The 16246-nt window shown below is 40.3% G+C and overlaps 1 protein-coding gene across 1 annotated transcript; it reads left to right on the top strand.

Moving 5' to 3' along the window:
• The first annotated feature begins 14217 nt into the window (after positions 1 to 14217).
• On the top strand, positions 14218 to 15905 carry LOC129242037 (protein snail-like). Its single transcript, XM_054878597.1, has 2 exons — positions 14218 to 14899; positions 15004 to 15905. The coding sequence occupies exons 1-2, from the start codon at positions 14218 to 14220 to the stop codon at positions 15903 to 15905; spliced, it is 1584 nt and encodes a 527-aa protein (XP_054734572.1).
• The last annotated feature ends 341 nt before the right edge of the window (positions 15906 to 16246 follow it).

Raw genomic sequence — 16246 nt, 5'->3', positions numbered from 1 at the left:
ATAAATAAGGAGCTCATGTATTCCATCACATTCATAGGAAATATCTTTAACCTTATAATTAGCTTCTCCTCTTATAGTTTAAACACCCAAAGTACTGGGAATTAAATCCCTGAGCGAACTTCTTCGGGCGTAGCGATGCCATCCTAAAATAGAACACAACCGAAACTCGCATCAAAAGCGAAAAGATGAATCCTCAAATTCTTCTATAAATTCATATTATCTTAGTTTTTAATATCAAGATTATAATATACATGGCATATCTGAGGCAATGTTTGCAAAGATGATTTGAATGTATTTTTCACGGATAGCTGAGTTTGACGATGTTTTTCTAACTGAATTTTCATTTCATTCGATTCAACACAATAAGCGAAATAGTTTGAGGTTTCCAAATAAAAATCCACTGTATATAGAGCAGCAATATGGCAACTCTCAATGAAGTTGAAGAATCAAGCAATCAAACCACCAACAACAAAACATCGGCAACACCTGCAACGTAGCATGTTCTACTATACTGCTCGCAAGAACCTTCAGAGTGCATACACACATATAAGGATATATTTGTGTGTGTGCTTATTCCTGTCCTTAATTGTATTATGCGTAGATCCGAATAACCACCACGGAAGCAACAAGACCACTCCCTCCATTGTTTAACTCATCATCCTCGGTACGCACTGCTAATGCACAATGAATGTAATTTCCACACTTGCACTGCGCCTTATAGGTACGAGTATCGAACAAGGGTGCAGTAAACCAATGAACGCCTATTAACTTTTTGCCAGCATAACAGCGTGCGTTGTCGAGTCCTTGACTATGTATTACAAGTTCCTTCTTGTTTTTTCAAAGGTTCTATGTAGATTCCACATTAAGCTGGCCAATTTGAAATCGTATTTGTTCGTTTGTTTCTGTAAACGCACAAAGCGGTATCGTATAAGCAGATGAAGCACATAGCAGAAGAAACTCAGTGAGTCGAAATAAGTAATGATGACATGACGAACTTGTCCTACTTACTTGTAGCACAAGAAAGCAGCTGACTCTTTCCCAGATTACCACAAGGCAGATATTGAGATTAGGCTAGTGTAAAAAAGTGAAATTGCCAGACGCATGAATGTACGTACATAATTATTTAAATGCAGCATTTTTTAAACAAATCGAACTATTCCATGTGAAAAATCTTACCAGGATTTCTACATAAAATCCGGAAACCATCTATCACCTAAATAGTTTAGAAGGTGTTATAGGTCACGATGAGCTACTTACATAAATTTTCCTTCTTCATGATTCTCAAATAATTCCGTTTTTTTTAACAAATAATAAAATTTCAATAATACCGTGGTATTTAAATCAGCTTCCTAGACTATGAAGTTTTCCCAAAAGCACTCCACATTAGTAATTTGAAATATACGTTTTACTAAGCGGTAGTTGTACCGTCTTCGCTTTACATTTGCTGGTTCGACATTACATCCAAAGTTCGTGAAATTGTTTTTCTGTCATTCAGTTTCTAAAATATTCCTTAATTATGTAACACATGAGCTGAAAAGTCCCAGGCCTTGTTAAGAATAAGTTTTAGTCATCAACATAATTTGGGCTATTTTTTTTTTGACGACAACCTCTTTATTCGAGCGAAATTGCTTACCAGCAAGCTTTTGTTTTAGCTCTACGAACAGGCAGTAGTTGCTGGGAGCCAAATTTGGCGAAAAGGGTGGATGTGGGAGTAATTCGAAGTTCAATTCATGTAGTCTTGTCATTGCTTTGAATGACTTGTGATACGGTGCGTTGTCTAATATTCACTGTTGATAGTATTTCCATTCTCAAGACAGTCGGTGTATATTACACCACGCACATCCCAAATTACCGAAGCCATAACGTTTCCTACCGATTGTTGCGCTTTCGGGCGTTTTGGACGAGGTTCACATGTTGCCGGCCACTCAGATGAGTATCGTTTTAATTCCGGAGTGAACTAATGGATGCCTGTTTCATCCATTGTCACATATCGACCCGAATATTCCAGTTTATTACATTCAAACATGGCTAAACGCTGCTCAGAATCATCAACACGTTCTTGTGTTTGGTCAACAATGAACAAACGCGCCACCAACTTTGAACAGAGCTTTCTTATAACCAAATGCTCATGCAATATAAAGCCAAAACGTGCTTTTGATGTCTTTAAGATGTAAGCTAACTCACGCAACCTCACTTTTCGATCATTCAAAACGATTTTGTGGATTTTTTTGATGTTTTCTAATGTTACCGCCTCATTTTGACGTCCACATCATCGGTGTCTCTACGATCATGTTTTAAGTGATCAACCCATCGTTTTATTGTTGTTTCTGATGGAGCGGAGTTCCCATTACTTTTTCAAGCCATTGCTTCCCTTCAACGGTATTTATCCCCATCAAAAGGCAGTGTAAAATTAAAACACAAAATTCTTTTTGATCCATTGTTTTGAAAATAACAAAAGTAGCCACTTTTAACACAGGAACTAATAAATAGAATACCATGAAACTTAAATAGTGGCAGCTATGTGTTAAGTCCGGGACTTTTCAGCGCATTTGTTATCTCTCTGGGCACCGTAATGAGTCCCTAGGTATAATATTTGTACGAGTAGCTCATCTAGCTAAACTTACCTCCGTTTGCATTCTTGCTCTAAGCAACTCAAGTCGAAATCAACAAACACTTCGGCCAAGAAATTATACCCCTTTGTGCGGTGTGAGTTACTCGACTTTAATAAAATACCTTCTGCTCCACAAGTCGCTCAGAGAACCCTTCACTGAAGTAACTGATTTATTAAAACATAAAAGATAAAAATTGCGCAATTGGGAAAACAACAAACAAAGGTGGCCTTAATTGAACTCTATTGAATTAGAGAATTGGAGAATTAAATTCACCATGCAACGAAATATCTTGTGCCAGTTGCAAATAGAAACTTACCTTGGACAAAGAGTAATACTATATGTACTTACATAAGAGTATTACTATATATGTACTTACCAAGTTTTATTCAAATATACATTTTTGCTGAAATTATTCAGCGCGCCAACGATCGGATGGGCACACATGGGCTCATGCGTCAGGTACATTTATTGGTGAATTGAAAGTAACTTCCATAACTTCTATTCTTAAAAGTGGTAAGAAAAAGAATTATGGGAATCATAAGCCCTTGCTTTCAACTAATTCTGATATTTTCTAGTGCATAGTAAAAGAAACATTCATACTATGGAGGTTGAGTTAGTTTTAAAGGTTTTTTTCGAAGATTTGGGGCTTTATTGTGAAAAAACGGTACAAAATATTTTATTCGAAGTATTGGCCATCGCTAGCTACAACTTTCGCCCATCTTTCGGGCAATTTCCGGATGCCGTTTCTCCAAAATTCTGGCCGCTGCTTGGCTATCCATGACTCAACCCATATTTTGGTAGCCTCGTACGAGGAGAACCGCTGGTCCGCCAAATCGAGACTCATATGCCGGCACAAATGATAATCGGAGGGAGCTATGTCTGGACTATACGGCGGGTGGGGTAACACTTCCCAGCCAAGCGTTCCAAGGTATTTTTTGACAGGTTGAGCATCATGCGGCCGAGCGTTGTCATGTTGCAAAATAACCTTGTCGTGCCTTTTTACCGTTTCCGGCCGTTTTTCTTTCAATGCCCGGCTTAAACGCATCAATTGCAGTCGGTAACGATCCCCCGTGATTGTTTCGCCCGGTTGGAGCAGCTCAAAATATACGACGCCGACCTGATCCCACCAAATGCAGAGCATGATTTTCTTGCCGTGAATATTCTGCTTGGCCGTCGACGTTGATGCGTGGCCGGGCAAACCCCATGATTTTTTGCGTTTTGGCTTATCGTAGTGGATCCATTTTTCGTCGCCAGTCACCACCCGATGCAAAAAACCCTTCCGATTTTGTCGCTCGATCAGCAATTCGCACGTAAAAAATCGCCGTTCGACGTCGCGCAGCTTCAACTCGTACGGGACCCAATGTCCTTGCTTTTGGATCATTCCCATCGCTTTTAGACGCTTGCAAACGGTTGATTTATCAACGCCCAATGATTCAGCAAGCTCTTCTTGGGTTTGGCACGAGTCCTCGTTTACCAATTCCCCCAATTCCGCGTCCTCGAACTTTTTGGGCTGGCCAAGACGCTCCTTGTCTTCGGTGTGAAAATCACCACTTTTGAATCGTCGAAACCAGTACTCACATGTTGAAATCGACGGAATATGGTCTGGGTAGGCCTCCTGCAGCAATTCACGGGCTTGGGCTGTATTTTTTTTTTTCAAATTGAAGCAGAAAAGCAAAGCTTCCCGCAAATTGCGTTTCGACGGCACGAAAGTTGTCATACTCGGAGCACGAAAACACTGCGTTGTTTATACTTCAGCGAAATGACAGATACTGATAAAGAAGCCTAGGGATGAGGCTTTGTCATGAATATATATTCAGTATTGCCAACGCGATAAAGTGATAAATAGCGCCATATGTGTGTCACCTTTAAAACTAATTCAACCTCCATAAATCTATTATTTGCCTTTTTTACCATGTCTTTGCTTCGTGAAAGCCTTGGACAAAGTCCTTACAGTATACTAAAAGGAAAACTTGCCTATTTTAGTTTTCGTTCTTGCTTTATGGGGTGGATAAAAACCTACTTATCCAACTAATGCTGTGTAGTTTCCATTAGTAGATAGATGATATGGCTTCTTCAGAGATCCTGCAAGATCCTCTATTTGTTCTTTATGAAGATAAGGTATTTGCTGTTATCAAAGCCTTATTTGATGAGGTTAGAATGCAACGTGATATTGACGCCCTACATTTGCAGCGCTTGAGATCCCGGCTATCTTTAAATATAAACAAATGCATTAAGACGACGTAAGCGAAGACTTCGAATGTTCGCAATAGATCTTATGTCATTTTGAATATTGTTCTACACACTGCGAAATGAAAGATCAAAGAGCCAGACCCGAAACTTTCTTTTAGTAATCATACTATTTTTATTTTATTGGATTATGAAGTACTGCTACATCTGGTATATCTATTATCCTTGGGTTTTTTGTGTCATATTTGGAGTCACTCTACCTAGGTGAGTTAGTATTTATCTTGCGAGCGCTACACATTTGCAAAAGATGTGCTCTGGCGCTTCATCGCCCAGCTCGCAAAAACGACAAACGGTTGTGGTATGAATTTTGTGTTTTTCCATCTGTTAATAATTTATTTTAAGTGAACTTCGGTAAGCCCGCATGGTTCACTGAATTTTGATGCATCATCTAATTGCGCTAGACAGTCTGCCCGTCCGTTGTTGTCATGGACTTCATATTCTGGACCTAGGCCAAAAAAATGGTGTTACATGCTTCCGAGGCATTGAAGAGAGTGAAGCATTCCGCAACGAGCTTAGATGTTGTTGTGCCAGAATGCAGTGCACAAAGGGGTGCCTGGCTGTCTGCCAAAATACAAATGTGCTTCGAAGTCTTTGCTTTTCCTAGACATTACTACTACTATATTACATTTTTCTATGTCATGGATCTCCGCTTGAAATGCTTGCGGTCTTTATATTGGTATTTTAAAGTTCGGCTCAAAAGATGCCCGTAGGCTGCTACCCATCTGTGTACAAAATTCCCGATTCAGGCTGAATATATGGATTACCAGCTTCCAGACCGGCCTATCTACAGAGTTCGGCACTCGAAATGTAACCAACTTCAGACCGCACGGATGCACGGGCATCAGCTGTCTGTTAGTTGGCGAAATGACCGTCCAGAGCATTGTTTACAAGTGCACGGAAGCATTTTTCCGAGAGTAAACGCGAAAAAAGGAAATCAGTAATGGATTTCAAATGTAATAGTGTGATTGCATTATATTTGGATGGAAAATCACAACCAACGATTGTTCGTGACCTTAGCACCTTAAAGTAAATAAAGTTTTTATTTATCGCACTATTACTCGTTACAATGATGCTGGTGGCAACGCGAAACGTCATGGAGGTGGTCATCAAAAGGCTGCAACATCACGTGAAATGGTTCAAAAGTGAAGAAGCGACTTGAGCGAAATCCCCGACGAAGTAAAAATCAAATGGCGAAAGAACTGACTAAGCCAAGCCTTACAAGATCCAAAAGACGCATGATCTCACACCAAAGCAGCAACAAGTCAGACTTGTCGCTCCCACTACAGTCGGTTGTACGTAACCGGAACGACCCGGATTTATTATATATCCGGCCACTTGACTGTCACATCAGCAGCATTCCCAGTATATGTATAGGGAATTTTTATGCTGCTACAACAACAACAACAACAACTTGAGAGAGCGAAGAAGTTGCTTTGCTTGGCCGAATGCGGTCAAATTCAGAATATTTCGTAACTCCCAAAACGATAGGGTTTATTTGACCGACTGTTCATACGAGAATTTGAGTTATCGATTGGCCACCAGGAGGCGGTACCTGGTTTGGGCCGCTGTAACCGCAGATGGGTGATCTCCAATCGTTTTCATCGAGCCTGCCGTCAAGGTAAATGTGAAATATTATCGGGAAAGTTTTGTGGAGGTTGCCTTGAAGTCGTGGGCAGACAAACATTTCGGTGGCAGACTATGAATGTTCCAACAAGACTGGGCACCGTCCCACAAAGCTCGAGTAAAATGGCTAAAGAATGGCTAAAAAAACAACTTTCCGAACTTCATAATGTCCACTCAATGACTCTCAAATACACCAGATGCGAATACGATGGATTATTCTCTTTGAGCCATTTTGGAGAGCAAGGTCCGAACTAAAAGATTCACCAGTCTAGAGGCGCTGAAAAAAGCCATTGTCCGCGAGTGGGCCAAAATACCTGCAAGTCATATTCAGACAGCTTGCAATTCGTTTTTGGACCGTCTCAAGGCCATAATCATATCGAGCAAAAGTAAATTGGTTCTTAATTTTGTATTATTTTCACACATTTTTTACTTTGAATTGAATAAAAGTAATTTTTATCTTTGGTTACACTTCGAGTATCGGACACTGTAATATATGTATCTTGTATTTTACAAAAATCTTTAGCGAAGGAATCATTGCATCTTGCAATTACACTACAGGATTTATTATGCATTGCGACTTCCATATGTCCTGAGAAATTTTCGATTATGTTGTCAGAAATATTGTTAAGTCTTAGTTATTCTAGGAGAGCCTCCATCTTTATCATGATATGGAAGAGAGATATTCCTACAAGTGCATTGAGCATCTGTGTTCTAAGCATAAGCGAATATTATATAGCAATAATAAATGTGCAGTAAGGCGTTTGGAGGGACAGGCCTCATGTTTTATGAAAAAACGGATGTGGGTAGGACGCCAGAGATGGTAACAGAATCCAAGCAAACTTTCCAAGGGAAGGTTATGTCAAGCACCAACCAAAACAGCCGGAAATGTTGTCTCCTTTATGAAAACTGATCTTTGTACTCCATAGAGTTATCTCTATCATAGAAAGTTTCCTTTTCCGGGTGTATGGTACGTAGTTGTGAAGTGATCAGAGCGAATGGAGTAGCTACGGGGACAGCAAGTAAATGGCCATGGGGGCCACCGTACTTGAAACCTTTTTTTGATGATTCTGCTGAAAATTGCTTTGTGTTGACTCTGAAACAAATAAACATAACTGCCAATAATATTGAGAAGGATCTTATCCCCCAGAAATTAACTACATTAATTTAACTACATTTTAAAATTATTAACTAATGTTTTTCATATCTTGCCTATCTCACTTCCCTTCTTCGCTAAATGAAACAGTGCTAAATGATGTCAACGCTATCCTAAAACACTAATCGTCACGGGAATTCACCCAACTGACGTCCTGCTGCCCTGACAGTGCAAAACTCTGTTACGCACTTTACATCAATTTCCAACCCCACACCGAGGTCTAAGATCTAAAACACCACCCAGCAAGTACCCTGCAACACCAACATCAGCCGAACAACTAACAACAACATCAACGGCGCACAAGTCATGCCAAACGAAAGCCGAAACAAGTAAACACCCTCAGCAAAATGGTAAAGTCGGTGTTTGTACACTTGCTACATACCAACATCACCGGCCGAGAAACCAACAATTGTTGGTCCCAAAAAAAATTCATTTTCGAAATTTTGCACGCACTCGTTGCAACGCCGCACAAGCTGTCATATTCCGTTATGCACATCTACAGCTAGTATTGATAAAAGCCTGTTGTTGTTGTTACTTTTGCTTCATATATATATATTTTTTAATTTTGTTGGAATTTTACGGAAAGACCATTATTAAGTATTTGTACGCGCATTTAATGTAAAAGCAAATTCGATGCGTATCAGCTTCACCGCCTAGACAGCGCTGAGTGGCTAAAATAGCTCAGATTGCGCTGTTGCATATTGGTTGAGGGTGAGCGCTATACGGGTGTGGTGTATTCATGTTGGTAATTGTGGTTGCGAACAGATTAAGTTGTTGTTAAATAAACAAAAGCCAGCAAATGCACTTGGCGCACTCATATTTGAAACCATTTATGAATGGATGTGTGTATGGCCACTAGCCATTAGATGCGAAAAATGATAAATTAGCTTGATGACACCCCTCAAACAAATGTTGGCAATCACAATATGCGCAAAGCGAAAAACAAAAAAATAACACAGCAGCCGTGCATAGATTTTATTCACCTATTATTGTAGAATGGAATCGTAATACTTGCAACATCTGCATCAGCAGCATGCGAAAAGCAACAACTGTGCTGCACCAACATATTGTGCATATTTGCCCAGCATCTTGATAGCAATCGAATGTATAGCTACTGAATGCTTAGAAATACTCGTAAAGTACTTGTGTCAAGTAGCGAAAAGCGATTAGCATACGAAATAGATTTATATATTTTCCACTGATATCATTGACTGATAAATTACTTGAATTATTTTATAACTTTGTATTATTCAAGTACATCAGTTAGTTAATGTATTGAATTACATATACATATGTGAGTATTATGTACATATATAGCATTTCAAACAATCATATCATTAGCGGGCGATCAGATAGGACAATTAAGATTTCAGATAATTCGCTTACGTAGTCGAATTGGAGGCCCCTCTTATGTCTTCTGGGTATTGGCTCTATAGCAGTTTGCAGTTTCTAACGAAGCACATTATGGGATGTTAACAAACAAACATTCAGATATCGAAAAGCGACAAATCATTGTCGAGAAGCCAATGTATTCGCAGGAAGGGAGACATTTGGTTTCAGGTCTCGAAGTGATGACACTGAGCCTTTTTTTAATACTTCGGTTAGGCGCTGATACCCATGCCCATAGCCACTTGTAAATTACTTATAGACAGGGAAAACAGGTAAATACAATCTGGCAAAACCTCACAACATGCGAACTAAGCAGACAGACATGGCCGAACTGGAACAGCGGTCGATCGAAGATCTTGCTAAGATTCAACAGAGAATCTATAAGAAAAATGATAGGTGTTTTAACTGGTCATTGTTTAATAGGCAGCCACGCTAAAAGGTTAGGACTCACTTACTTCGATTTCTGTAGAAGCTGTCTTAATACAGAAGAAGAGGAAACAGTCAGACACCTTTTATGTGAGTGTGAAAGCCTAGCTATGAGAAGGCTGCGCACTCTCGATACAGCATTTCTAACCGATGTAGCGGACATAGCCCATCTAAAACTAACGAAGCTCTGCTCGTTTATTAAAGCAACCGGATGGTTCGAAAAGGAACACGTAGAGTAAGGATAAGCTCCAGTGGTATCACAATGGACCTGCCGAAGGTCTAAGTGTGTCTTACGACAACCACCCTACCTACCTACCTACCTACCTACCTACCTACCTACAGAGCGATATTTACCGAATTTTGATGAGTAGAAATTTTTATTTATTTATACATGGATATCATTAATTTCAACAGGGGGACTGAGCAATCCACACAGTTGGTGAGATTTAAAACTGAAAGCGATTTTAAGCGGACAATTCAAAACCGGTTTAGGCCCTTAGGCACATATTGATATAGTAAATTTTTAAGATAGTACCAGAAATCATCCACAAGAAGAATTTGGTTAAAGTTATTCAATATAAAGCGTGATCAGATTGGAGTGTACTTTTTCCAATAGGATTCTTTTGGCAGACCCCGCGTGACTGCTGTCAAACTAAATACATAATTTTTTCAGTGTTCGTTCACATTTCATCATAGAAAGACTTACGCCTCAACAACGTTTACAAATCGTACAACTATATTTCGAAAATCGACGCTGTGTAAAAAATTATGAGGCCCATTTTTGACTTAATAGCTACGTCAATAAGCAATATTTCCGTATTTGAGGGGACCCGCAGCTATTCCAGAACAGCCATTACATCTATTGAAAACAACAGTTTGGGGAGGCCTATGGGCTGGAGAAATCATCGGCCCATATTTCTTCAAAGATGGGCTGAAGCCAATGTAACAGTGAATGGCGAAGGCTATCGCGTTATAATAAACGACGATGTCAGAAATTGAAGCCCGTGATTGCCTTTTTAACACTGTAAAAAATCGAAAACACGTGAAGATGTAGATTTTCTCAAGACGATATTACTTTTATAAATGCCAAGCAATGACCGTAAATTTTTGGTAGTAATGTTGATCGCAGATGTAGCAGAACAGAACTCAAATCGGTTGGTTTAGAGAGTCACCTGGCGGTTGTTCCGAAACAATTTTTGATCAAGGTGGTATTTCCTACTCGTATATTTAAATGAACATAAATAATTATATCGAATTTTAATTTTTTAAAATTGCACCAATTTGTAAAACAACGTGGGTTCACACGCTTTCTTCTAAATTCACTTTCCTACACCTACAGCATGCAGCTGCCTTGCATGCATACACCAATATGCAGACATTGGTCTCCATCACCGCCCCTAAATGAATACACCAGCGCTACCAACGATGCGCACCACACAATCTTCCACCTGCAAACCTTCAAAAGCCCCTTAAGCACTTAATTAAAAATCTAAATAAACCCAACCAGATGTACTCGTAATGCCAAAACAATTTCTACCCAACAAAAATATTATAAAACAAGCAAACACCAAAACAATCACAACCAACTCACTTCATCCCTGCCAACGCTACTAGCACGAGCCACACAAGTAGGCATATGATGAAAGTGAGCGAGTGGCGTATGCGGTGTGACCTGAAACACATGTTTTTCGAGATTTACAGATTTACCCACAATAACAGCAGCGCAGTGTCGACGATGGAAAAGGGCACGAGCCATCGATGATACAGTGATTTGGAAGGTAAACGCTTTATGATTCTTGTGCTCTTTTTGCTATACTGTAAATGAATGTTGATCGCCGCGCGGTCTTCAAATGATACTGGCACTTATAACCATTGCGGTTGCAATGGTTGCATTCGCGCTTGTGCTTCATCCTAGTTGAATGCAAAGTTTGCAAAGCTAGTAAATAGTTCATGCATACAACAACATTTACGACGATAGCGACGTTACATTATTAGATGTGTTATGAAAACGTGTTGGCAATAAAGTACGCCAAAATCTGTTTGTAGTACAGGGGCGGTTGAGGCTGAAATTTGTATGGCCTTATCTGTTTAGTGTGAGACCTTTTCTCCTGAATACAATATATCTCCTTCTGTAAACAATTCCTTAATGGCACAGCCGCGCATAGGCTCGCATTAAAGTTGTTATTTCGCTGGAAAAATGTCTAATGTAACAATTCAGCAACGAAGACTTGGAAATCCGCTACTGAAACTGTTCACTTTCTTACTAAACTTCATGAAAGAATAATGAAAACCGATCCGAATTGTGAAAGGACAAGCCATAAGTTAAGTTAAGTTAGGTCAAGTTGGAATGGTTGCCCAAGGAATGAGAACACTTGGGCGAAGATAAACGGTTTCGTCCTTTGTGATACTATTGTGAAGGAGGTGAGGTGAAAGAGAACCCCGATGGGATGAAAGGAGAGGGCGGGGGGAGGTGGCGGTGGGATGGTTAGGAGGATGGGTGTCAGAGTGTGTGGATTATGAACGATGACTGTGCTACGTTTGCGTTAATCGATCTGTGCTGCTGATGAAATTCATCACATTTTTAATGTCAACGCCAGCGATATCAGCAGGCGTAACAAAGAAGTAAGAGCCACAATGCTTGGATCTTAACCCCGCCAAAGCAGGGCAGCTAAGGAGAAGGTACCGAGATGGTTCCACCTCATCCTCCATACATCCAACGCAAAAATAACTCGAGATAATTCCAAGTCTCACTTCCGAGAGCTGATATTTTGTCAACCTAAGAAGCTCGCCGAGCTCGCGCCAGAGTAGGAGTCGTTCGAAGCGCCCCAAAAAACAAAAAACAAGCCATAAGTGCTTCTCCAAGACAATGCGCACCATTGTGTGTCAAGAGGTTTTAAGCCATGCTCAGTGTCTCCGTATTCCCTTACATTTTAACGGCTGGTACTTTGTCCCTTTTGACTTCTATATGTTTCGTAATATAGAAATTCACTTTGAAAACAAGCCTTAATTCTGTTGAAGCTATAAAAGAACAGTTGAGAACTTTAAGGAGCTTACGGAAAGATACCTACAGCACACACGAATAATGCAAGATTCGCATGAAGCTTTATGGAGATAGACACCAATTATATTTATATGGGCTTTTTTAAATTATAAAGTGTTTCAGACTTTTAAAATGCGCTTTGGCATTTGAGAAAATAAAACTACAATAATAAGTTTATAGAATACTGTGGCATCAAAAATTGCGCGAAGGCAAATCTTGAAAACTTCAACATGCCGGTACTCGTATAAGCACCTAACATCTCGACAGCTAATTATTATAACGAAGCATCAGCATTGGGCCAACCAAAGGAAACGTTTTTATACTTACAGTTATATTATACAATTCATATCATGGCTTTAAACAACAGCAACTTTGCTTCTTGATAATTGGACCTAAAAGTGCCAAGCCGTTTTAGAAAATCTTAGCAATTGGCTAACAGTCAAAACACTGAGTCCACTTCCACTGCGACAACCGCGGAATTCCTTGAATTCAAATTAATTTTTTTTATTTTAAATCTTTTTTCGAGGCCTTCGCCTTAAACCGTTCTCGCTCGTCAGCGCTCCTGAAAATCGCGACCAACCCTAAACTTAACCACAAACAAATGCGAAAATTAAGGTATTAGATGGTTTATGTACAGGGAGGGGTTGCATGTCAATGTTTGTGCGTGTGCATGTATGTGCATACCTATGTGTTAAGAGCGCGATTTGTATAGCATAGTAAAGCATATTATAGAAACAACAAAAAAATTGTATACATGCATACAATAATATACTACAAAAACAAAAACTGCAATAACATTGACACTCGATCGTTTAATTTCAATTAAAAACCTTTTTACGCTCGCAACTAAGCGTTTCACGGAGTGATAACTAGGGGAGGAACGATAGTATCAAATGCGAAAAGCCAAAAAGGCTCAACCAACAAAAAAATGTATGTGCAACAACAACAACATCTACACATAAGTAGCGACAAATGATTGCGTTGGGCAGATAGTGAAAGTAAGTGGTGAACTTGGAGCAGAGGCGTGCAACACTTGCTGTACGTATGGCTTAGAGTGTGGCACAACATAATGTTGCACTTGCTGCTTGCTGCCAAACAACCACCGCTGGACCATGTCGTTGTGCAGATTGAGCGATTGCCGCACTGACTGACATTCGGTGTTTGGTGTTGTTTGGTGCGGCGGATTTTGTTGTTATTGTGCATGTAGATGTGGATATAGTGTCGTATATGAATGTTTGGGTATGCCGCAGTAAGCATTCAAATGCTGGGAATTCTTGCACTTGTCACCAACTGCGGAACTAAAACGATGCGCTGGCGCTGGCCGTAGCAGAAGCACAGATTGAGAGAACAGAAATTGGTGTTCTTTAGAATTTGCCACCAACAATCCTAGAAGCAATAATTCTAAGCAGAAATGTTCGATAGCAGCGGCGCGCAGGATAAGGCCAATTGGCGAGCGTTTAGCTTTTCTGTATTGTTTGCTACGAAGGGTCGCAAATGTGTCTCAATGAGTCTCAATGAACACGTGGTTGCAGGGCAAAATGAGCAGTCGGTATTGAGGAAGGCTGACGTTGATATAAAAGCCAAGGACATTCCCAATTGGAACGCAGAATCAAATCAGAGTGCAAATAGAACGCACGAAAGTGCACAGATAAATTGGTTAAAGTAAACAAATTTTTGCTTTTAATAATATAATTTTGGTGAACTTACAAGAAAGTTATTTTATAAAAATGTTGCCAACGTTATCGGGCAACAGCACACATCAACTACACTTGGATAACAGTAATATTAGTACGCAGCAACAGCCGACATTACAGCACTCCCAGCACCAACAACAACAGCAATACCGCTCCATCAAACGCAGCACCAACATGATATTTCGCATTGAACACCTCCTACCGAGCACGAGCAGAGGATCGACGGCTACAGCACCAATAACAAGAACAGCCCCTATTTTGGAAGGCACTCACTCGCCTCCACCTGCAATTGCGACCAGCGCTAGTACCCGTAGTACCACTTCCACTGCGACAACCGCTAAACGTTCAAAAATACGTGCCACATGTACAGGCGTACTCTTGTCTCAATTCACACCAAAAGACATTGTGTCCGAAGCGATACCAACATACGCACTAATGAGCTCAAACAACAGGTCGGCGGCCGCTGAGCAATCCATTACTACTTACTGCACACTCTCTGACAATGTGCTGCGCATGAGTCCAGAACTATTTAGACGTATTAAGCTCTCAGAGGATATACACAGTTACAATGCACTGTTCGAGTTGCAAGCAGGCGGTATGGTGCATGTGCGAACTGCGCGTGATATAGGACGCGATGAAGAGCTTGTCGCGTGGTTTGGTGAGGAGATTTCATTATTAATGGCCATACCATTTCTCACACCACTTAATATACAAGGTGAGTGTCATTACGTTTTTTTTCCAATTTTCTGTAAATAGTAAATAAAGGAAAAAACAAATAATTACCTACAACTACAATTTCTCCTACTTCAATTACTTAAGGCAATAAACGTTACACTTGTCACCTCTGTCAACTAACTTTCGAAACACCAAATCCGCTAAAAATCCATTTGGCTCTAGGCTGCGGACGTCACTCCATGGATATTCTCTGGATTCGTCTACACTACGCACTTAAAGCTTCCAGCTACACACAACAACAACAGCTGCTTGCAGCAACAGCAACATTAACCCAACCCGCGCTACCTTCTCCAACAGCAGCCCCTTCGAGCACATCCTCAATTTCACCTGCTTCATCACCACAACCCGCCGCATCAACACAACAATCCACACAACCACAACAACACCACCACCACCACCACCACCTACAACAACTACACCGCTTCTCTGCATTTAAACCTGTCTCACCTTCCATAGCCTTCACCGCCGCTGTTACAACGAGCTCGTTTAGCAATCCAAATGCGCACAGCGCCAGTACTGCAGTAACTCCAAGCACCGCACTTTCATATCTGCCACCTATCGCATCAGTTAGTGGCGCTTTGCCACATATGCGTTTATTACAACCGGCCACTGGCGTAGGAGGTATTGATGCAGCAAATTCACTCAACGCTGCCGCTCAAATCGAAGCGATCGTTAGCAATATGGGCGCCTCCAAGCAGGGACACCTCTGCATCTACTGTGGCAAAGTATACTCTAGGAAATATGGCCTGAAAATTCATATACGCACTCACACGGGCTTCAAACCACTTAAATGTAAATTCTGCTTACGTCCTTTTGGTGACCCGAGTAATCTAAATAAACATGTTCGTCTACATATGCAATCGAATGTGGGCAGCACTCCCATCGAAGGATATAAGTGTACGCTGTGCAACAAGACGTTGGCTCGACGGCGAGACCTCCAACGTCACATAGAATCGCGGCATGCGGGTGATGTGGGAAGCACCTGATATAGCATTTTATAGTAGTGGTTTTAGAATCAGATGTTACCTATCACTCTGGGAATTTTTGTGATATTAGAAATAAGACGTCGAAGACAATACTGATAAAACAAAAACGTTTGTAGATAATTAAGGAAAACAACACAACTGTAAAAATATATTATAAGTGTAAATTGAGAATCTATAATTTTAGACAGAGTTTTTTTTTGTTTTGTGTTAAATATTCAAAAGAAAGGCATACATTTTTTTTACGCAAACAAAGAGAACAAGCCCGCTACGAATTGGCACCCAATTTCAAGCTAATCGGGGCAAAATTAAGCGAGTTATAGCAATTTTACGAAAAGTTATGG

This window comes from Anastrepha obliqua, chromosome 3, assembly GCF_027943255.1.
Source record: "Anastrepha obliqua isolate idAnaObli1 chromosome 3, idAnaObli1_1.0, whole genome shotgun sequence".
NCBI classification, from domain to species: domain Eukaryota; kingdom Metazoa; phylum Arthropoda; class Insecta; order Diptera; family Tephritidae; genus Anastrepha; species Anastrepha obliqua.
Note: the sequence above shows the minus strand (reverse complement) of the source record. Positions and strands in the feature narration are given on the sequence as shown.